Here is a 25190-nt window from a genome sequence, read left to right as displayed (position 1 = left end):
TACAATTACTGATTATGGACTCGGTAAAAAATAAACACCTTATTTTAACAATCTGTCTTGATCTCCTGTCCTATTGTGGAGGGATAGAGCATCTTATGGACAGACCATTCTCACATTCCCCCCATCACTGTTTTGTAGGCGAGGAGAGCACTAGTCTGGTTGGCAGGCAGCAACCTGTCTTTGTAGATTATGCTAGTAAGGAAAAGGCTGCACTTGCCAGGGTCAGTGGCAATAATGTGAGGAGAATAAAGACAAGCCGGAAGCTACAGATAGTGGAAGGAGCAGGACCCCAGCCCTGAGCAGCACAGCATATTAATGTGAGATTCCTGCAGGGTATATCGTGGTATGACACAAAAGGCATACAGCTGTGTTTTTGTAGATAAATCATTTAGTCTTAGACAGACACAAAAAAAATAACTGTTAAAGTAGCCATGTCTTCAAAAATTAACCCCACAGATTACAGCAGACACCCCAATAAAACATACCTGAAATCACACTCGTGCAGTAAATTGCTTACTTAACAGTGATGTACGATCCCTATTCGATTGCTTAGTCCTAATGGAAGGTGAGAGCCAGTATTTTAGCAAGGCTATCAGAAACATGCTGTACCTCAAAGTTCTGCATGATGTATTGGCATAAAGGAAAAGTGAAGGTTTAGTTTGGCTCACAAGCCCCAGTCCTGAATATTGGAAATCTTTTATATGATATGAGTGTGCAGTGTTGGCAAGGAGACTTCAGAGGAGTACAAGGTGTATGAAAAAAATGCTAAAGCTAAAAAATATACTCTGACTACAGGAAATGTTCACTAGCTGTATCGGCATATAAATCTGTAACAAAGTACGCACTGGCAGTGTACCCATACTGCAGTCCAGACAGGGGCTAACTTGCTAATTGCTCCTATACAAGAACTACGAATAAAAAGACTGAAAATAAATACGGTCAGGATACAACCGGTCTATAGTGATACTTACTGACACTTGTCTTTACCGGGATGTAGCTATGTGGCCGCCTGTCTCTATACAATCTTCCGAATTCCGGCAAGGAATTTAAGAAGGGCGTCGAAATACTGACTCCTGTCTTAATCCCAATGCCAAAGGACGCCAGACCGAACGAGAGGTAAGTCCGGGGCACCCTTAGCGTTAGGTGGGGGAGGGAGAGGAGTCGGCCTCCGGGACTTAATACCCATTCCATCTTTACCATGTCTACTTTTGATATGGATTGATACACAAGAGTGACACCCGAGGCAGGACAGAGGAACTGCACGAGTTGTGACAGGTGCAGGGTGCTAGAATGAACACTCACTATGCAATGTAGTTTCTTTTAACTATCATTTAAATTTTTTTATAAAGGTAAAGTACAGTATTCAATTGTTTTGGCCCCTCCTCGCGCCTGACTATGCTATTTGGAGCTATTCAGTTGTTGCTCCTGTTGGGCGCTGGCTTTCAGCTCGCTCCCCCAGGGGTTTCGAGCTGAAATGCCCAAAAATTTACCTGTTTGGGCGCCCAAACAGGACTTTTCACGATCGTGCACAGCACTTTGGTCGGGTGTAGCTGTTTTACTTGGCGAAGTCTGACCTCTTTGGACACTATCGACGCGAACATCGGCATCAATTGAATAGCGCGCCAAAACAATTGAATACCACCCAAAAGCTGAGATTTGTCTTGGTAATTGAGTTATTGGGCCAAACTTCATTCTGTTTCCTCCAATATTGACTTCATCCTGTTTAGATCAATCAATAGGTTTGCTTTTACAGTGTTGTGGAACTAGATTAAACTAATAATCTCTCGTTTTTAGCAGCTGCCAGAAACCTTAATGAGCTTGTAGACATGCGGCCAGAAATTTGGATTGCACGTGAGCTCCGACGCATTGGGGATGAATATAATGATTTGTACAATCAGAGAAGGGTGAGTACATGGTGTGACTTAGCCCTGCTTTTTCCTGAACTCCCTGTTGCACGTGGCTTGCCTGTCCTGTTCTGTATTGGTGATTTTATTTATGTATCCAAGCTGTAGGAACATCAGAAATGCAGATATTGGAGAGAGGGCATAGACGCTCCACCCGCCATGTTTCCTTGTAACACTGACAGATGCTATGAAGTCAGTTTGAAATGGCGGAGAACTTTATCTTACCTTTGGATGCATAAACTATGTAAATACATTGGCAAAAATTCTTAGTTTTTCAACTTTTCATATTGCATTAACTTGTATTTTAGTTAGAGATCCTATTAAATTTTATGTTTTTAAATGTTTTAAAACTGCATTCTTACACCTATTAAAACAAACAATGGAACCAGTATGTGTTGCTTCCTGTTTTTCTAAAGGCTTGTAGTCAGAGATCTGGGAGATATATAGAAGTGGTATGTGGCTGCCCACTTTACCTTTTATAAATGTGTATATATATATATATAATTTATGTTTAGTCTTCCAGCCATTATAATGCAATACTATACTAAGTTGTTTTTACTCTCTCTGTCTGCATCCACGTAGCATTAATTTACAGGTATTGCCTGTGCGAGGAACAAACACTATTCAATCCTCTGCCTTGTGGCTGATTAGCTTACTGTATGTTGAAATGTGGCACTATGGTGTTTATACTTCTCTGTATGCAGATATTTGGGTGACCATTTGATGATTCAGGACCTGACTTTGAGGTGCTGAACACTTCACAATCGCGTGAATCATCAACCCTTGCACCAGCCTGTGGCAGGAGCAGAATTTGTCTGGACATGGGTTCTTTGGCTGCAGCTCTTTGTTTTTCTGCCATCACTTCTCTTGTTCAGCTGTGCATGTTCTAATGCTGGCTGTACATCTACTGGCCAAATTCGATCGTTGATCAACGATTGCCGATCAGCAGACCTCAATCTGCTGTCCGTCGGGGAATCTGCAAAATACAGCAAGTTACATATCCCTGACTCGCCGATTCCGATCATTTTTGAGTCCGAATCAAGATTGTCTAACGTGTTAATTTCACCAATGTCCCTACCCAGGCATCGGCAGAGGGGGGAAATTGCCCTGACAGCTGCCTGATGTATGGTCCCATAACAGACTGATTTAATGGCTGTTCTGGGAAAAAGGTGTTATTCAGCAAACAGTAAATGGTGTACATATAGAGAGGCCTATTCATCATCGGAGGACGTATAGCCTCTGATTTAAATATTGACCCCTGCATTGCTCCGGTGCGGGGACAGGGGCTCAAAAAGCCGCTGTCACCTCAGTATCGCGGTTACAGAAGTAGCTGCGTTACTTACCCCACCCCCCACCCCCTGTCGGTGCGGCAATGCATGTGACCTGAGGTGTCAACATGCGCACAGCCGCCGGAGACTCTGAGAAGGCGGTGGAGGGATCTGCTTAGATCCCTCTTTGCATCCCCGGAACTCCTTCCCATAGGAAAGAGTGGGGCTATGAGAGCAAGTGCCGTCTGAAGATGGCACTTGTTCTCGTGAGCAAACTCCGAAAACTCTCAATTTTAGTAGTTTGCTGAATATATTAGACCCCTGATGATGAATGGCCTGGTAACTAAAATATGCAGAAACTAGTGTTTCCGCATGGTTACCGGGCCATTTATCTATGATGAATAGGCCCCTTAGAGAGGAATGAAGACATTAAAGGGCAATTACGTCCAATATCTCCCAAGACAAAATGAAAATTTCTAAAACGCCAGCTCCTTGACTAGGTCAGTCACTATATGTATTCCTAAAGGGATGTAACTATGGCTGCTATTCGCCCCAGTAACCTGCTGTCAGCACAGAATATCAGGAGCTATCTCACAAATGACAGCAATCTCAGCACAGTGCCTCCTACTACCCTTGTAATCTTTTATTAGGTATTAAATAAAATTTTAGACTTTCTGGGAAATCATGCATGAGACTCATCTGATTAAACCTTACTCCAAGCAGACACAAAAGGGAAGAGCCCCTTGGACTCTTATGTAGAAAGCCATTAATCAGAGTTCATAAATAAATAAAAATTTTTTTATATATAATTACATTTTCAATTTGTAGTTCATATTTCAGAGGAGTTCCTCATTTTATTTCCAGCATTTGGTCACATGTTTAATGTTCTCTATGGTTAGTGTGTCTTAAGATCATGTTTTAGTGGTTAAAACCACTAGAATAATACATTAACTACCATAAGTGTTGGGCAGCATACTTCTGCTTACTGGAAAATCCCTTTGTTCTCATTATTAGGGTCTTCTGTCAAATAGGCCATGAATTCACTCTGCAGCTGCAGATACATCTAGCCTACTTACTGACCCAAATCTATGCACAGAATGCATTTGTTTCATATACACCTTATACACACAGCCTGAAGGTCATTTTATACAATATTTTTTATAATTTTGTGCCTCTTTAAACAAAGTTTTTGTGTATATTGAACCATCACAAATCAAAGGTTTCATTATCTCAGTCATGGTAAAAAGAAATCCATATTTTGGAATATTTGGATATGGGAGACTCCACCTGTAGTAAAGTTAGTGCCTTGCCTCCCTGCTTTAGGGCTCTTGAGAACCTCGCAATATGCTTCCAGGCTGTATTCAGTTCTATTAAATCATGGACATGTGCACACCGGATATTTTACATTACTGGATATTGTACAGCTTAACCTCTCTATATATCCTTCCAGCAGTAAGGGTTTATGGAGACGGGTGGTTTTGGATCACCTGTTTTTTTCCTTTTTAGATTTCTAAGTAAATTGGTGTTCTTCATTCCTTATGCCGACTGTAGACCTCAGAAGGGGTGTAACAGGAATAGGAACTTCTAGCAGAGGAGTCTGGCATTCCCATCTGCCATTAGATTTACTTTAGAAATTCTTTTTTTCTTGAATTGGGAAAGCATATCTTGAATTACAAGCCTTGCCACAGTCCCTGGCACAGGGCAGTGATAGGTGCGGTGCAGATGTTTCTGAAAGCACACACTGCCAGCTTTAGCAGGAAAATGGATACTATTTTGACTGCTGCAAAATGAAAACCAAATTTAATCTTTGCCCATAATTAGTTTTAAAATGCTGAGTAGTAAACCAATAATTAGGCTAACTTACTTTTAGAAATGAAATCCCTTCTGTACACGTAATTCTCTATTTTCAACCCAACAGCAGCACACTAGGAGATGATAGTGTTACCTTTTATTGCAAAGTGATTTTTGTATCTGGAGCAACATGTCTTATCACCACGATTATTGGTGCAATCTAATTGTCTTCACACAAACATGGCTCCCTAGTCATCAGTAAATGGTGATGTTAATGAAGCTACATTACTGCAGTCTGCAACTTTAAGCAGGTTAAGTAGAGGGGAGGTTGGCTCAGTAAGGAGGACACAAAGTGTTGTCATTGTTAAACTTGTGATGACACACACAGTGCACACTTATGAGTCAAAAGTTGCCTTGGCCAGATGTTGCCATACAATGTTTGGCACAATGGCTGTATAATCAGATTATATTCTGTAGGATGCAGGGACCGACTGGGTCTGTAGAATGGTCCTGGCATCCCTCTATGTGCAAGGGGAGTGGCCACAGCTCACTAGGGTGTGTCACGAGTCATGGTGCGTGGCACGACCCTGTCTCTGCATTTCGGGTAAGCAGTGCCCACGAGAGGCAGAGCTGTTAGGCCTGACTTTCGGGCCGGCCCATCTGGCCATCTGCCCTTTTGACATATCGATGAAGGCAACACATAATACATCATGGAACAGGTTCTAATTCCACAACAGGATGCCAGTGCAGTTACTAATTGTATATGCACACTCGGAAGAAATATAGATCTTGTCAGAAAATCCACATAATCAAAAGTAGCCCTAAATCTGCATAAAGGGACTCTTGCCACAGTCCAGCATGATGGAGCATCTTGCCATAAGGCAACAGTGATAACTAAGTGGCTCGGGGAACAAAACATCAAAATTTTGGGTCCATGGCCAGGAAACTCCCCAGACCTCAATCCTCTAGAGGGTGGACAAGCAAAAACCCACAAATTCTGACAAACTCAAAGCATTGATTAGACAAGAATGGGCGGCCATCAGTCAGTATGTGGCCCAGAAGGTGATTGACAGCATGCCAGGGCAAATTGCAGAGGTCTTGAAAAAGAAGGGTCAACACTGCACATATTGGGGGGGAGGGATGTATTATAGCGGCACTTAACGTGCCGCTATAACGCTTCCAGCTTCGCCTCTTTACCGAGGCGAAGCAGGAAGCACTACCGATGAGATGTATGAACATCTCATCGGCCGGAAAAGGGGGGAGTGTTAACTCCCCCCTCCGGCAATCCCTGCTTGAGTACACAGCACATCAGCCTAGTGCTGATGCGCTGTGTCTTAGTACTGGTCAGCTCCACTGAGCATGCGTGGGATCTCACAAGTATCGCGAGATCCCGCGTCGAGCCGCAGCAGGGACAGCGCTGTCCCTTCTGTGGGGATAGGGCATCGTCAGGATGTAGCTGTCGAAAGCAACAGCGGGCGGAATGGCCAGGCGATCTGACCGTTCATACATGGCCCAGACTATCTGTGCTGCTGTCTTGTAAGCGGTGCTCTGATACCACTTTGGCGCTTCTTACATCTCCCCCATTGACTTTTTGCATAAACTTTAATGTAATTATTAATAAAAGCCTTTGACATTTATGAAATGCTTGTAATTTTACTTCAGTATACCCATAGTAACATCTGACACAAAGGTCTAAAAACACTGAAGCAGCAAACTTTGTGAAAAAAAGATACTTGTCATTCACAAAACTTGTGGCTGTATGCTTGGTTTGAGGAATGGGTAGTTTGAAAACACACAAGTTTCAACATTCAACTCTGCATCAGCCACAGTGTGTATGTGTGTGTGTGTGTGTAATGCTTCTAGTATTATGCTAAAGATCCATTTGGTAATACAACAAGGCAAAAGTAAAAAGAAATGAAATGCTGGCATCCATTAGTGACAATCAGGTTATTGGTAAATAATGCAGAGGAAGGGGTGTTGGAAGTCTCTCACCTTATCACGCAGGGTCCATTTCATTTGTTTGTTTTCTTTCATGAGACTTCGCAATGGGTCGATAAAATGAGAAACAAAGTACTCTGAAATAAGAGGGACAAAGATTTAATACTCCATAATATCCCTGCAGAACCCAAATGTTAGTACTTTAATATTTTTCACCAAATTGGGTGCTAATATACAGTATACTCAGTAAGCAGGGAGCAAAGATTTGCTTCAGAAGATGAAATGTATGTAGGGAAAAAAGTGGCAAACTACTAAGGGCTGATGTCATGAACCCATTGACCTAACTCTCAACGGTCTAAACCTTCCCTTATTACAGATTTATAAGCTATACCAGACATGAAGGGCATTCCATGGTTTCCAACATCCATTCAAATCAAAAGCAAGGTGGGGATGACTCCATATAGTCAGCGGACATTTGTGAGCCAGAAGGATCTGTGTGGCCAACATAATCTGTATTGGAAGCCATTGAGGAGAGCTCGTGGGGATGCCTCATTATTCAGAAAATGTAGGAAGAATGCCCTGAACAGTTGACCAAAGGACAGTCCCAAAAAGTATACACGAGGGTAACTTTCTCCATACTCCCTCCAGCAGAGAATTAAGACAGATGGTTAAAGATGTATTTTAGTTGGAGTTAGGTTTTTACCACCACATAAGGCTATTTTCTGTAATAGTGACACGGATAGCTGGCTTATGACAAATTTTCTATCCATTCCATTCCGTATCCCCCAGAAGCCTCTGGGACAATCTTCCCATTTGGAGTCTATAATCTTCTTCTCCACATGGATTCTGTGGTTATGCAGGCATTGGTAAAGTGGGGAAGGTTTGACACCAGATTTATGGTAGGGGAGGCACTTTGTATATGACAAATCATTAATTCGTTTAGAGAAGGAAAAATAAGTCTTCCATTACCACAAAAGATTTAGGGACTGTCCTTTTATCAATAAACATTATTGTATGTAATCCTGCATTAGTAGCGGTGGGTAGGGAGCAAGGCTATAACATCCCAAACTTTGTCCCAAAAGTACATAAATGGACTGATCAAAGTGCCTCTTATATTGGAGGAGGACTCTTCAGCATCCAGCGCCTGCAACATTTTGGACCAGGACAAGAATTTACTTGATCAGATTGGTAATGCTTAGCTATATTGGGAACGGGCAGTCCACCGGAGTCTTTAGCTTTTTGTGTGTGTGTCTAATCCTAACACTAATCAAATTTCAAAGCACTTCAATAAATGCCAAACTTTGCACACTGTTTCTTAATATTCCTTTACATGTCAACATATGGCCTAATGCGATCACAGCACGCAATACAGCTGCGAAAATATGCTAATGCCTGCCAAAGCCCAGCTGGCATAAAGGCGCCCACTGCTGCTGCCATCTCATATACATTTACTCCTGTGTAAATATCTGTACCATATACATGCATCAAGCAGTCACCCAGCATGTACGGCAAGTCTGAGCAGCTGCAACACTGCATTCGCAGAACGAGAACTCTGTGTGCGAGGAGAGCGGCAATCGCAATGGCCAACTTATGAACGCCCATGAAACTTGAGTTTAAGTGGTCACACACACTTGTGTTTCCCTAACCACCTCCCCCAAACCCTGACCACATGACACTCATTTTGTGATTAGATCCTCTGTGTGCAAAGCAATAAAGAAGCTTTCAAAATGGATTAGCAGCAGCCAGCTTTCCATAGTGAGCAATGTTCTGTCACTCTACACTGAGTTAGTGCAGCAGGTTGAGTCTATGGGGTATATTTACTAAAATGCGGGTTTTTAGAAGTGGAGATGTTGCCCATAGCAACCAATCAGAATCTAGCATCTTCTAGAAGATAATGGCTAGAATCTGGTTGGTTTCTATGGGCAACATCTCCACTTCTAAAAACCCACACTTCAGTAAATATACCCCCTGTGTGGCCGCCTTTAGGTAGATTAGTGGTCTCTGAAATAGATTTGCTGTTGGATAGGCAACATACAATGTGATTGAAAAATACCATAATTTTGTACTGTTCTGTAATTCCAGGTCCTTCTTGACAATCCCGTGGCTAACGACCAAGTGGTTATCTTGCGTGTGTTACGTTACATCATTCGGCTCATATGGAGACTTCAGTGGCTTTGAAGGAGGTTAATTATTTCACAAATGAAGGACTCCTGCACATGGCCACTGGGACAGCTTCCTATATTATACTATGCAATCCACATCAATGTCTGGAAAAGAGGTGATGGAGAACTTTGGACGTCTTCCTATTCATAATCAGTCTGCAGAAATACATTTAAAGGATGAAAAAGCTTAATGGGACAGATCCACTGCGATCATGATGGATTTTAAGCTGCAGATACGGATGGATTTTTCTGACAATATTTTATAGAGTATAGAAATTTTATATTTTATGTATATAATAAGATTCTTCAAACTTTCATATCTACTGAATATATATCCGTCTCCAAAGACCTGTGGATATTGTGGTAATTGAGCCTTTTGGATCCACATAGCTGCCTTACTTTGTACAAAGCAAATGTGAGATGTGGCATGATGTGGCACACATTATACTAGCATCACAGTCATTGTGCCAGCCTTGGTGCTCCCGTTCTCCCAGTCATTCAGGTCTTCATTGCCACATGGCTTTTCTGAGGATTGTTCTGTCTTCCCAGAAGGATCTCCAGTATGATTATTGATCTGGTGACCTGGCCAGGACCCTGTGTGTCACAGTCTAGGTCGGCGGAAGAGACTGAGCCTCCCCCACAATGTCACTCTTTGCTGCATGGCCTCGCTGGGTATCCCATGTCCTCTGCCAGCTATGTTTACAGCAAGCTTGTAGTTCTGTTTTAGTGTTAACCACATTTTATTGGTTCATTTGTCCTTTTCCCGCAATTACATATAAGATAATTATGTACACAGATAAAGCCTGTTAAGATGTAAAGGTTCATGTGCATGTTCATGGGGGTAATAGCTTCCTATTGGGTCTAGACCATCTAAATGATGTTAAAGGATCACTAAACTTAAAATACAATTGCAAATAGATATAATGTGTGTACATAATGAGCCTGTATAAATGAAGATCTTACAGATGTGGGGAGAACGATTGGTCTCTTTTCACTAGATAAATCTCATGTTCATTGCAGCCCCCTTCTTGGTACATAGCGGATGTAAGTACAATCTTAGATATTTAAAGTTCTGTCACGGTACAGAAAGTTATATTGAGAGGTTTACAGCTCATTTAGACGGGTCAAATTGTATTTTTATTTTTTTTAAAGTCTAAAAGTGCGTACACACTAGACTATTCGCTCCATGAGCGATTTATCGTCTAGTGTGTTCCCGGCAGAGGTGTGCTCAGTGTCAACATTGAGCGCACACACAGTGACCGATTTTATCATGTACGATAACCTTCAGCGCCGGGCACCCTCCCTCATCCCTGAGTATGCAACAGCCTGCCCATGTCATCAGGTTGCCCTGCATGTTCGGGCGATGAACGACAAAGACCAACGACCTGTGCATCGTTGGTGGTTCATCGTTTTTGCACACAATTTGGCTGATCATAATGAATGACTGAACGATGACTATATCATTGTCGTTCAGTCGTCCAGAATATCAGCAAGTGTGTACGCACCTTAAGTGGTTCTTTAATCCATAACATGAGTTTCAAATGAGGTCTCCAAACTTTGCACTATTGATATAATCTAAGATCAGTCCCAGTTTTAGTCCTTTCATGATGATGTATTGGCAGTAGCACGTCTTACAACAAAGGGAGTAATGATGAGGCTTTCTAAGTAAATGTTCTTTCCATTTGTATATGGATCTAGTTTGCAGATCTCTATACAAAACATTCCTGCTACTACCACATTCAGACAGGCCATTCTAGAATTTGTCCCAGTAAAATAGTGGAACACATATTCCCAAATTAGTTCTGCTCTATTAGGAATATCATTAAAATCTGTGCACATTTAATCTGCCAAAGGTCTGACGTATACCGTTCACTCCCCTACTGTTACATGCCTTATTTTCACTTCTTTCCCCCCCCTATAACCGTTTATTTTTATTTTTTTTCTATGGTAGAGTTACCAGTGAATCTAAGTAAGTGAGGTTCACAAGCACAATCTTTAATGATTAGTCAAGCACTAGCACACTTTTTATATAGAATCCATAGAGATTTTCCTTGTCTGTCTTTGAGGGATATTTACGAAGTCTGCTTAGAAAAAAAATAAAAAATAAAAATTGCAAGTCTGCATAAAAACCACAGCAACCAGTCAAACATTTGCATTAATGTCTAACTTGCACTAAACAAATAAACGCTAATTGCTGATTGGTTGTCACAGGTTACTGTACATTTGCACTTTAGAGCAGCGTTTGTAAATAACCCTCATTTATACCAGTGATCAGTATTGTAACTCCTCTGAGAAATAGATATTCCTTTGCAGTGAAGGTCTTTAAATGTTTGCTAGGCTACCTTTCATTTTTAAATCCTGCAAACCATTTTCTATACAGGTTCCTTAATTGTGCCTAGAATTGAGCGTGCCTTCATTATAGTAGCAGCATGTTCGATTCTATGGTAGACCTATAACTTAAGGTGCCCATCCACTAGCGGACATGAAAACGACTGCACGATTACGACATTGTAATCGTGCAGTCGTTTGTCAGTCTGTGATGAGCCTGCACTGAACGAGCAGTCGTTCAGTGCAGGCTCCTCAATCATCTGGAAACATTCTGAACCTGACGTTATCGTCAGATTGACCAGCATGTTGTTTGCACGATGATGGATGTCTAAATGACCAGCGGGCACGCGCATCGCTGGTCTTTTAAGACCTTTTACAAACGATATCGTTCAATCACTCACACAAATCGTCTAGTGGATTTACACACAGCAAAGGCAGCTATTTCACATGCTTATTGCCAGTGTTGAGAAAAATGTGGCCAATTCACTAGGAAGTGGTGCTTTATGGATATTTGGCCTTGGAAACCTCTCGGTGGTGACTACCTAGTGCTGCATTCTCATGAACCCTGAGACCACAATATGGCTGCCTCCTCTGTGTAATAGACAGGTGCAGGCTAAGCTTATATGAATAACAGAATTTTGACTACATATTGATGACTGAATATCATTACTGAAACATTTCATTTTTTTTTTTTTTTTACTGCACAAATTAAAATATACTATGCAAAAACTAAAACCATATTCCTGGTGCTGGAATAGTGTACAGTTGGCCATTTGACACTTTACAAGACCTTTACATTGAAGCACAGTTACCATATTTTCTACTGTATTGGGTATAGCTTTTCTTACACATGTAAAAGCTCTTGTAGATTTAACTCTTTTCTTCTCCAACTGAGGCTAGGGCCAAATGTAATGATCAGCCGGTTAGGGAAAGTACCAGATTTTTGGAGATTTATTATTAACACCTGCAACTTTTTTTTTTTTTTTAAGATGCAAAAGCATGTTGGGTTTGCCTTTAAATTGCCACTTTTTCAAATCTCAAACGTTTCCACAACATGCCGGCTGTTATATTTGGCCCCAATGTGCCTGCTGTACACAGCAGTGTGTGTAGCCACCAAGTCTGGCACCATGACTGTAACAGATTGCCGACTACCCAACCAGATTTTCCCATTTCTAATTGATGGGTTGTCAATGCTGATCACTGATTAACCTTTCGTTTTACCAAAGAAAAGATATGTCTGAGTAAAGAGATTTATTTACACGGTTGCAGATTTGTGAGGGTGTCCTTGTTATATTACATCCCTTGAGAAGAGGTTATGGGAGGTAGTACGGAATGCTTCCTGTTTTCCCCCCTGACCTTGTTGCATTATTTGCCCATAAAAATTTGTGCCTTTAACTAACCAAAGATATATATTTTTATGGTTCTGCATTACCTTGTCTAACTTGGTATTCCACTACATTGTAGAATCAGGTTCCCAAAGCACTTCTGCTATTACCTGGAGTAACGTGTCATTTATACATATGGTATAGCGTGCCATTAGTTTTTACATTCTGTTGGAATCTCTGCACAGGTCCTATAATGCTCCACACCAACTCTTTTTATAATGTACATTTATCAGTGCCTTAAAGGTTAAGTGCCAAGTAGCCTGTTACCTCCACTTTTTATAAAATGACACAATATTGCCAGGATCAGTGACCAGTCGTGTTGAGCCACATCCTGTAGTGTTCATGGAACTACAGTAGTTGACAGTCACAAAATGGTGAATAATCGGTATTGTTTTCATTATGTGTATATACTCACGGCTACAATATGTTGGTTATATAGTGGAGCTGTGTTATTATAACATTGGTGCTATTGGAGATTTCTGTTGTAATACACAAAGCAGGCTAATGTATGTAGGAACTCCTGTAAGCCTGTATAATGATGTGATGTCTTGTGTATTATAAGGAGAAAAGCACCCTAACTGTATGGATATTAGACGTCACCTCTGCTATCCATGACCTGTATATAAAGCACTCTGCATTAGGCCTCAAGCATTTGCTGGGACCTCGTACTTTAGGATGACTCCTATTGTCATGTATAGTAGGAAGCACATTATCCCATATATCTTTATATGAGACTGCCTGTTCTATCAGTGCTGCAGCTAGTGTCATATGCAGTAGGATTTGGAGTGGCTGTAGTGTTAGTGTCCTAGAGAAAACGATTTATATTGCTGTGGTTGTTGGGGCTATTCATAGATAAGCGAGTTCTGTGCATGCTGAGGAGCTGGAGAGTAATCGCCTTAGCAGAATGGTATATTGTGTGCAAATTATGTCAGACCTAAATATAACAATCTATGCATAGCAAACGCAATAATCAGTCTATCATTAATGGCTATGGTTTACTACATAGTGTTGGCATAGAACAGGTTGAATCTATCCATATAGAAATGTATTCATATAACTGCATAGCGTCGCTCTCTTCTTCCACGATATGAAGTATATTTCCTGTATGCCTTTTTACGTCTGCTTTTCCCGTTTCTCAGGGAAATGATAAACAAGTAGTCTGTAATTCCCAAAGCTTTGGGCCTACCAAAATGTGTTGCTGTAATATAGTGTATATATTCAGTTTTACCTGAGCCAAATTCTTGTGTTCAGTCAGTGTCCTCTTTACTTTTACTTAAAGGAGAAATGCATCCCATGACTGAACCTCTGCTTAAGTGGTTATCGAGTATATGGAATTGCAGTAGCCGGCCTCATTCAGCTGCATCCTATAGTGACACTTGGGGAATGCTGGGAACGGCATAGCATCCTCTCCCGTCCAGTATGGAGCTCCATAGAATGTGGTTGGTCAGCAGGGTCCATTTCCTTATTGACAACATTTAACATAAGTTTCACCCTACTTGACCTTGAAACGGTTAATTGTGGCAATAATTTAAGTAAAAGTTTTTTTCATTTTCCCTGTAGTTTCCGCTGCCATAATGGTATGCAGCATGTCCTGTTACTGGCACTTCTGTCAGGGAACCTTAAGGAGAGTACTTTGTACATAGTGTAAATTACCTGTAATTTGCTTCTTTGTACCTTTTTAAAGATATTTGTATTTTTAAGTCATTCACGTTATTTAATTTACTGTGTAATTTTATTTTGAACAATGTGTGCTCTCTCTCACTGATGGGTTTGTGACTAAGCCATGCTTGGGCTGTAATGTAACTTGTCCTGCCACACATCAGCGTGCGGTACTCTGTCATGTACCACTGGCCGCTTCTATTTCCTGTTACAGTTAAACAAAATATAATAATTTGGTAGTTTGTTTTAATCATTTTTCTTTTTGACACCCATTGCACTTTTGCCATGATAAGTATATAATACACGGTAAATTTGTAGTATTTGAGCTTATATAAGAATTAGGCTGGTTTGACCATACAGTTGTAGACTCCTGTAGGATGCAGCCCACATTTGTATGTATATCTGTTGTGTCATTGCTATATTATAACGTGGATCAGTGATGACTGAATAATACTACGATCATTCAGTAGTGGGTGAAACATTACATTTATTTGTCCCTTGAGCCTCTTGCTGTCGGTAACAATCACCGGTCCCTTGAACAGTAACATGCAGACCCATCACTGCTCTCCTCCAGTATGTCCCTATGTTTGCACTACTTCTACACTAGCCCAGAGCTCTTGTTCATTCATGCCGCAAATTATACTTATTCTTTTTGTCTAATTCACTCCCTCCCTAACCCCCCCCCCCCCCTGCCCTTGTGTATGATTTTTGGACTGAATCTGATTAATTCAATCCTATTTGACTACTCAGAATAATTGCACTTTTTATGTTTAAGCAAATCTTTACTGTCTGTCTGCACAAGCTTGTTTAATGTGTACAAGTTATTAACCAAACACACAATACTCCCAAATGAGGAATATTATCAAAACCATCTTAATGTATTGTGAATTTGAAAAATGTTTATATGCACCTACAATCATAGGTGTCATTTATTTGGTTTCCTCCTCTGACTGGGGACATGGTATTAGTGGACATCTAGTAGTTTAGTTTTGCAACTGTCAGATGGTTTTTTTTTTTGTTTTTTTTTGTTTGTTTTTTACCGTTGGGTAAAGTGTTAGAAATAAGGTGGTATATAAATGTCCTTTTCGCTATTTACTGCAATAAAACCCTTGCCGCAACATTTACAGAACCTTGTCCCATTTTTATATATTTTTCTGAAGTGTTAAATGCACAGTTGTCAATATGTAGAAGTCTGTGGTTTGTGCAGCTGCATAGCTGGGTACCAGGTGTGTATATTCTATAGTGTGTATGAATCTTCTATTTAATACAGACGTCACCAGTGTTACAGCATTTAGCAGCATTTTCACCTTGCGGAAAGCGATCTTCACGCTTACTTGACTTGATAACCAGCTGTATCGGCTAACACTTCAGGCTGTTCGGTGGAAATATGTACGCTGCAGTTACTAGGCAAGTGTGCACAGTACCTTATTCATTACACCTCCTAACAAATTGTTAAGTATTGGTCATTGAAAAAACGTTTTCTATCCAAGAATTTTTTATTTCCTAGGACCAATGCAGACGTGCTGGGTCTGCACAGTAGCCGAATATATCTGTAATTTCTAGAAGGGGATAGGTTGTCTCTGGCTAATAATAGACCGTTATACCCCCATAGAGACATTCTGAACATTAATCCATGTTCTAACAAATAAATGTGAATAAACGCTAGATAATCCAAGTTGCCACCATTACTCAGAAGGAAACCCTTACATCGAACATCCTTTATATGGAACATGGCTCCATAATCCCTATTATTCTGTTTTCTTACCTTCTCATTGTTCTGGGGAAATCTCAGAGGTTGGAAGCCCTTTTCCCAACACTAGTGGGTCATAACCTCCCAATATCAAAATAGTTTCTCTCTATTGCCATGTTTATGACCTATGCTTCGAGAGAGCCTCATTCTGACTAATCACTAATGTCTCTTCATAGGACCCAGCGTACATGTAGCATTTTAATGTAAAACAATTGTCCCTGGATTTCTTGTGTTTTGCACTGATTACTTTTGCCAGGGTAATTGTCACTTTTCTTGTGCAATATTGCTGTACATAATGCAGATTTTTTTTTTTTTAAAGCTCTGTCAATTAATTTTATATAAATAAATATGTTTGGAGAACTTTCACTTTGTGTCCAGTTTTTTTTTTTTTTTTTTTTTCCTGTATTAAAATATTTTCCCTAATTCAACCATCTTCAGACTTGCTGAACACATGTGATATAGTCAGTTATTTGCTCAGCATGGTAATTACAGCAATTCCACCCAGCTATTGGGTATATGAGACAACTTGAGCTGAAGACACTGGGGAGTATATATTTACAAAGTGATGATTTGGACTTTTCAACGGTTTTCATATACGCAGATTTACTAAAGCCCAAACATGGGAAACCACAGAGGAACCCCACTTTACAACAGAATATAACATTGAATGGGCTGGGATAGAAATCCAGATTACTAAGCGATTTAAAACCTGCCAAAATAAATGACCTGCCTCTGGCCAGTGATTTTGAAGAAAGATTGTTGGAGTTCCTCCAAATTGATAACCAGTTCTAGGCCTCTTAGCCTAATCTAATAGTGATCAGTAGGGAAAAATGGCATGGGGTCACCTGTAATTTTTGCCAACCAGCACTAGGCTAAACCAGGGGTCCCCCTGCCATAGGTCAACAAGCCCTAGACTGAGGTCCCACCTCCCTAAGGACAACCATTTCTAAGCTAAAATCCCAGGGCTATTCTCCACACCCATTGTACAGAGGTAATTCGTATTTAAAATTAATAATGTTCTTTACAGGTTGTCGGGCAATGATGCAACTTGGAAAACCACAAGTTCTAGCATGTCTGAGCATCAAGGGCTTGCTGGCACCCGTAAAAAAAAAAAAATTATATATAATTATAACGAGGCGCACACCAAATGTAACTTTTTATTGAATAAACACCTCCCCACACCACTCATTCACCAATTTACTACTTAGGAATCCTTGAACAGGCCCTCTTCAGTGCATGTAGCATCGGCAGGTCTTGGCAAAACAACAAACCTTGAGTTACATCTGTGTCAGGGCTCCCTAAGACTGTCTTCAGTTTGCTTTGCTAAGGCACATGGACCATAGATGACCTGTTACAAAGATTTTAATGTAGTAAATTGGTGTGTGATTATATTTATATATATATATATATATATATATATATTCTCAACAATGGTCTGCAACTCATATAAATCAAAGCAACTCAGCCTGGTGCCACCACAATATAAAACAATACCAATTCTGAAGGTGCGGCACTTGGGGAATATTGAATAAATAACTCCGAAACGTGAAGATAATTTCAATGTTTCAACCCATAGCAGATTGTCATCAGGAAATACAAAAAACAAAACGGCGTCTTACCTTTTTATAGACACTCACCCAGCATGTAAACCAATGGCTCCCAACGGGATCCCAAGCCGAGCACGGGGGGAGTGGGCACATAGTGATGACGTAGTTGGCGCATCAATGCCGTGCATGTCAGTGAAGCATGCCATCACCATGGAAACAAGTTACAAATGTTGTACACTGAATTTTTAAAAACCAGTACGTTGCATAGTATATGAGAATGATGGCATGATCATAATGACCACAGTATGGATCAAATACGATACAGCACATATATTAAATGATTTCAATAGAAGAGTGCAAAAATAAACACTGATCTGAACCTTGTGCAAGCTTTTAAACCACGGTGGATTCTCGTTGGCTTTGCAGTGGGATACGAGTTTAGAAACAGATGGGATGTCCATTAGTTTCTAAATGCCTAAAAAACTGCCACCTAGTAAATTTCAATGCTAGAATGTAGCATATCAACAATTTTAACACATTTGTGTAGTTTAAATAATTAAGAGTAAAGTAACAGCATGTTCCTGTATAAAATTATAGCATTCATTTTACACTTCAAACAAAATATTGCTATAATGTGCAGTCTCCACTCTTTGCCTTTGATTTTTAGTTTTTATGGGACAAGGTAATCCAAATTGTGTTAAGTTTGGAAGCAGAGTTGGGTACATTCCTGTGGCTAGCCCAAATTAAACAAGGTACACCCTATTTACCCATGTCTAGCCAGCTTCCACCCAGAAGCACTTGCCACAATGACTTCAATTTTAAATAAATAATATATATATATAAAAAAAAATTCTTAGAGTTGAAATAGTCACATGCTTAAATTAGGGTCTGATTCATGTGCAGAAATGCCAATGTTTACTAGGATTGAGCGATTATCAGCCATTGCTCAATCATGTAAGCTGCACTGTGCACGCACATCGATTGTTTTGCGATTGTTTGCACAGCAGATTCATTCACAAAGTGAGTGACAGGTAGTCAGCATTTTGGGGAGGTAATGGGGGTGGCTAGAAAAATGCAGTTGCTGATTTATAGATGCCCAGTTTTCTGCTGCTGTTGCAGTGGCTAATTTATGCACGCCCAGGAAACGGCGTTCAAATGGATAGACATGCCTATGTTTCTCCAACCACTCCCACGTCACCACCCCAAAGCACTGACCTCCCGTCTCTCAATCTGCGATGGCTTTGTATCTGTGTAAGTGATGGCAATGCTAATTTGCGCACTGCGGTACATGCACAGTATGCACCACTGGCCGATCTAGGTACGCTGTTGCAATTGCAATCCGTAATGAATCCGGCCCTAAGTCGCCAACATCTGGGCTAGAGCCTCAAAATTTGAAGCTCAAATTTGTATTGAGGACTGTTTTACCGTGAGAAGGGATCTGGTCATATCCTCAGAATGCCAATGGTTAGGGTTAGGCAATAAGGGAAGCTTTAGGGTAAGAGGAAGAATACTCACCGATACACTGCTCCTCAAACGTCTCTGCCAGAACTGGACCAGATATACCGCCACTAAATTACTAGGGACGGTTTGTTGACAATCTATCATTTCATCCATGTAAACATGAATGTTGCCCTGGTAAGCATGTCGATACTTCAACCATGTGGACATAACGGTTGACCAATTATACCAGAACCCCTTGAGAATGTTGGTGGACATAGTACCTGTTACATTTAATTGAATTCTGAACTGGTTAAAAACTTTCAAGCACCTCTAATTGTGAACAATGCAGCCAACCGAATAACCCCGCAGTTACTGATGTGATATGATGGTAAGTTGCAACATCTATTTTTTCTTTAATTTTTTTTTAAGGAAAGATTATATAGACTTTCCCAAGTCTGTGCCAAAATTTCTTTGAACAGTTGTACAAATAGCTTAAGCCGAGTGAATAGATAGTTACTGCATAGCATAAACCTAGGGACCTGGTGAGGAATTTATTATTGAGTAGAATACAGGATAGTGTGTAAATACTATAAAGTGTGCCCAATTCTAAAGCTAGGTCCACACTAAACGATATATATTGGCGGATCTTGCGGGCCAAGATGGATCACAACGACCACCGAAGGGTGGTTTTGGCAAAACCAATCCAGATCCAAAACCAAAACACAAAAAGTGGCCAGTGCACACCCCTAGTTTTGACATCTGCAAAATATCTACTTGGATGAATCTGTTAGTAGCACAGAATGGACTGTCACTGCAACTATACAGTTCAGCAGATAATGGGAGTTAGGGACTAGTCAGTAGTGGCTGTTATTGCCTTCATTTGTAAGTGTAATGAAGCAATGTATATAAACCTTGTCCTGCATTGTACTGTACTATAATGGGGCATACACACTAGACCATTATTATGAATGATAACGATATTCATATCGTCCGGTATGTATGCACTGAGCGACCAATGATGCACGCTCCCTCGGGTCATTAACGATATCCCCAGACGGCTGAACATGCAACTCAATCTGGGGATATCGTTAATGATGCAATGCTGGCGATTGCAGCATGCCCCCTCCCCCTACCGCGTAAAGCAAGGATACCCCCCCAGCATAATGCGGAGGTGAATGGGGGAATATGATTCCAGTGTGAAAATATCACATGCAGCACCTATTGCTGTATAATTGCTACAGAGGGAAGAGCACCACATACTCTATTCCCTTCCATGTTACATAAGAAAGTGTGTATCAGAATGTCCTCTCTTTAGGACACAGCATTTTCCAGGTTGGAAGATTGTAACATTCTAAAATAACTCTACAACATTGTACTAGATCCTCTCAGTCACAGAACTGCCATCCCCAGAGATTTATTGGCCTTCATAACATCTCACGTGTTAGATGTAGGGAGCTTCCACTAGTGCACATAATGCTGTGGCCGAACTTCCTGTTTTTACACTCTCACAAGTAAGTAACAAATCTAGACCTTTACTACTTCATACATTTGTCCTGGGTTAATCTGTATTGTCATGGTGATCATCACCGATATCTGTTCTCTCTTCTCTATATATTCCCTTCAGCCTATGCTGTGATCTCTCCTCAGTAATAACCCTTGGGGGTAAATTTACTAAGATTCGAGTTTGGTCGAGATGACAATCTCGGGTGAGTTTAGGCATGTTTTTCATCTCTCATAGTTACTAAAGACAAACTTGGGTGAGTTTGGGAGAGAGTTCTTTAATCTCACTCGTAAAACTCGGTGAGATTGCAAATTTGAATCAACTCACCATCGGGCAAACTCTGAAGTACTTTTCATGAAAAAGATGCAGTTTGCAAATTTACTAAAATTCGAGATTACAATCTCGGGTGAGATTAGAGCAAACTCGCAGAGAAACTGAATTTTCAAACACTCACCCTCCTGAGCTGCGAGTTTGCCAGAAACTTACACAGATCAGTGTGATTTGTGTATGTTTCTGCAGGTGTACCTAGTTTAAAGTGTTTATATGAAAATAAAAAATGCAATAGTTTTCAAATATTTTACACATTATTACCCCCGGGCTTCAGACCAAGTCTGGGGTTTCAGAAGAGGGGGGACCCCTTTTTGGGGGGGTCCCCATCTCTGCTGAGATCCCCAGCTTGGGGTGCAAATGCTTTGGCCATAGAGACCCGGTAATAGCATCTCCTGGCTGTGGCATTACACCCCAGTCGGTTTGGATCCGGTGCTGGTTTTAAATATAGGGGGACCCCTACGCAATTTTTTTTCCACCTATATTTAAAACCAGTACTAGCCCTGCAGCCAGGCGCTGGTTCCTAAATGACAGGGGAACCCTGCTTGTTTCGTTCCCTGTAATTTTAGGAACCTGGGCTGGCTGACCAGTCCGGAGCTGGTTATGCTTTTGGAATAGGGGACCGTACGTATTTTTTTTTTTTTTTTAAAGATGTAACCCTTGTTTAACAGGTAGAGCACACAAGCAGCCTTCACATATCTCACTGATATGTGCAGGCTACTTGCTCGGGAGAGTTTTGCAGAGAGAAAACACTGCAATCTCGGATGAGTAATCTCATCTAAACTTGCTACTAGGGGGAGAAATCTCGACCTGCTTCACCATCGGAAAACTCACTTTCAGCTAAACATCCTTCTTAGTAAATTTGTGAGTTTAAAAACTGGAAAATCACCCAAGTTTCGTTGATGATAATCGAGTTTAAAAGAAAAAAAAAATCGATCAGACTCGAATAACAGTAAATTTACCCCTTGGTGTTTACTCTATATTTCCAAATTGCATCTGTACAATGCAAAATTTACTACGTCTATATATATTCCTTCACTCCGTGAAAACTAAATGGCAATAAGCTAGCATAATGTATGATGAAATCCTTAGACGCAATGATCGGTGATGCCATATATTTTGTATACTTTAGAACAACTTTTTACAGGGTGTATTTGTTCCCCCTATTGTGCACATTATCCTGGAGTTCCTTTACCTGGGTAGAACTTGATTCCATGTAGCCTATAGCTAAAGGCTGAACTACCATAGTAGTAGAGAGTCCAGCTGCTAATGGGCCAACCTCCTAGGTAGGTCCAATGTGTTTATGTCGGTCCATTCCCCAGCAGTGGTAAGGTGGGTGGAAGGGGAGCTGCAATCACACTGCCAAACCAGTAGTAGGAGACTGAGGAGAAACTGAAATGATGTGTGCGAGGTGCGATGTTGGATCACTTTAGTAGGGTGTTTTTTAATTATGGGCACATCAGATGCATCATGTACATGAAAGCCCTTACAAAATATTGTCCCTGCCTATAGCTAGCATTTATTGAAGATATATGTTTTATAGCTAGAAGATGTAGGATTCTGGCTACCAATAAAGTCCACAGAAGATCTGCCAAAAGCCTTTTTTCAACACCTGGTTGGAACAGCCTTGTGCTAAGGATTGGAGTAGCTAGGCCCTCATACATCTGTGATGGATTGGAGCTATTCCTTGTTTTATAGATGATTGGGTGGAAAAAATCGTCAATGTATGGGGTACACCAATCTCTGATTCTGTGATAGGAATCTGTAAATCAGATTGTCTAACAAGTTGGATTTCACCACCAATTGGGGCTATAGATTGGCAGTGCATGGTAACCATCAGCAGATTTGCCAACCATTACTAGTAAAATTATGAGCTTTTTAAGATTGGAAGATCTGTCTTTCCTGAAAATGATCTGCAAATCACTGAAAAATATCTGTAATGTATGGGTGCAGATTGCTAGACTGTGAAATCCTTAAATCAGGGAAACAAACTGTAGAATAATTAAATCTTGGTTTTCTGATTGCTGATGTATGGGTTCCTGTATACAGAGTGTTCAAAAGAGCCATTTGCACTGATAAATAGGTAGTGTGGGTCTGCAGGGATGTAGTTAGCAGACCGGCAGACTGGATGCCGCTGGTCTGAATCCCAATGCTGGAAGTCCGATATGGGATTGAAGATAGGCGTCGAAATACCAATGCCTATCTAAATCCTGACACCGGAACACAGGCAGGTGCCAGCCCAAACCAGGTACGTCCAGTGCGTCTTAGCTGTTAACTGCACCGGGGGGGGGGGGAGGGTTACGTTTCGGTAGCACAGCAGGGTTAGCATTAGGTTTTGGGGAGGTGGAGGTTAGGTTTAGGCACGAAGAGGGGTGACTTAGGTTTAGGCACTAATAGGGAGGGTTAGGCTATAAGAAGGGAGGCTTGGGAGAAGGGGGGATGGTAAGTATACTTACCCAACCCCTGACAGGATACCAACCATCGGGATGCCACTGTCTGTATTTTGACAGGAGGCATCCCAACAACCGGCATTACATACCGACTTGTTTGTGCGCGTTATAAATTAATAAAAGATTTGTACTGACTCTTCTGACAGCAGTGACAGCACCACTACTGACATATGAAAATAATGAAAGCTATTTGGCATGTGAACATTGTTAGGTAGATCCTAAAACAGAACCTCTCTCACACCCTTACCATCTCTCTCCTTAATTACTGTAACTTACACCACAATTTCTTACTTAACTTGTCCCATTTCAGTTCATCCGCATCACCATTACCCCTCTCATTCTCCTCACACGGTCCCTCCTGCCCATCCTCTCTGCCAAAGACCACCTTCTCTCCTCCTCCATTATCACCACTTCCATCTTCAGGATTCCTTCTGTGCTGCTTCCAAAGTCTGGAATTCTCTCCCATCTCCATAATGCTCTCATCCAGCCTCCCAACGCATCTGTAATACTCATCTTTCGTTCCATCGTATTACCCCTCTTCCGCTCCCTACATCTGTATTCCACAGCTCTGGCAACTCCCCCTCTCTATCTGCCCATTTACCCTCTAGAATGAAAGATCTCACGAGCAGGGCCCTTCCCCCTTTACATAAGTATATAATCTGTGGACTATGTTTATATATATTCATGTCTGTTTAATATATAAATTTGGAAACTACACTGTCTTCTGTTACTATGTATGTTTGTTGTATGCTATATCCCCTATGTTAAGCATTACCGAACCCTTGTGGTGCCATATAAATGAAATATAATAATAATTAAATATAATAATAATCCAGGAACTGATGAACACAAGAGACCATCTCCTCATTTATACTTGCACAACATACTATTCTCCTTATGAGAACACTATGCATTGCATTTGTACATATAGCACTGGCAGATTTACTTTGCAGCCAAAAGAGATGTAGAATCTAATAGGGATTTAGGAGTTCCTAGAAATATCACCTCCTCTAAACGGTGCAAGTTTCCGTGTCAGCTGAGTAAAGGAACTGCATAATTATTCCCCTCACAAGTGCCTCTCGCAGGGACGTGAGCTGTAAGGACAAAGGTTGTTTTCACTGCCACATAAGCTAGAAGATGATCACAGATTTGTGTGGTGGATATATGTGCATCATACTTGCCAACTCTCCCTGATTGTCAGGGAGACTCCCAGAAATAGTAGCGATCTCCATGCATTTTCTGAAAAGTATCAGTGTGTTTTCATCAAGAAATAGATACTACTGACTGCTTTGGGGCTCGGTTACATTTGGATGTACGGCAATTTTATGACAATCCTCTCAGCAGGACAAGTCCAGTTTACTGCCGCACTCATAGGTGTTGTATTTACAATCTCCCTGAAATGCTGTTTCAAAAGTAGGCAAGTATGTATTGTATGTCTGCTAATACTGGTCTCTGTCTTAAGAGAGGAGGGGGCCTGTGTGCACTCCCCATGCGGGACCCCCTCCTCTGTCCCCTGTGGCCGGCAGCCGACTGACGCGGCTGGCCAGCCACCAGAGCATTAGTAGACTCCGGGCACTAGAGTGTGCCCGGAGTCTACTGTGCATGCGCAGAACACCGGGATGGCGGCCATTTCTTGTTGTTCTGAGCAGCGCTGATCCTCTAGTATAGAATGTATTAAAGGGATTGTTAGGTGGGAAAAGGTGTGGATCCTATATGGCATGTAGTTGAGATCCCGGCAAT

General features: G+C 41.1%; 1 protein-coding gene and 1 long non-coding RNA gene across 11 annotated transcripts in view; one reads left to right on the top strand and one right to left on the bottom strand.

The window, feature by feature from the left end:
* The window catches only part of BCL2L11 (BCL2 like 11), a 29501-nt gene extending 12964 nt beyond the window's left edge, over positions 1-16537 (top strand). Inside the window, exons 3-5 of one of the 7 annotated variants that reach the window (XM_088477385.1) lie at positions 1795-1904; positions 2013-2148; positions 8984-9076. In XM_088477385.1, coding sequence (XP_088333511.1) covers positions 1795-1904; positions 2013-2148; positions 8984-8994 — 257 coding nt within the window. In that variant the 3' untranslated portion in view covers positions 8995-9076. Of the gene's footprint in view, positions 1-1794; positions 1905-2006; positions 2287-7277; positions 7554-8983 lie in introns of those variants that run through there. The other 6 variants (XM_088477386.1, XM_088477388.1, XM_088477387.1 and 3 more) reach the window with 6 other exon arrangements.
* The window catches only part of LOC148518401 (uncharacterized), an 816630-nt gene that overhangs the window by 66863 nt on the left and 724577 nt on the right, over positions 1-25190 (bottom strand). For 3 of the 4 annotated variants that reach the window (XR_015878985.1, XR_015878982.1, XR_015878984.1), the window contains one exon: positions 6956-7038. This is a non-coding gene — a long non-coding RNA (uncharacterized LOC148518401). Of the gene's footprint in view, positions 1-2816; positions 2881-6955; positions 7039-25190 lie in introns of those variants that run through there. The other variant, XR_015878983.1, reaches the window with a different exon arrangement.

Source organism: Taudactylus pleione, unplaced genomic scaffold (assembly GCF_031769625.1).
Source record: "Taudactylus pleione unplaced genomic scaffold, aTauple2 ptg000201l, whole genome shotgun sequence".
Lineage (NCBI taxonomy): Eukaryota > Metazoa > Chordata > Amphibia > Anura > Myobatrachidae > Taudactylus > Taudactylus pleione.
This window is presented reverse-complemented; position numbering and strand designations above follow the sequence as displayed.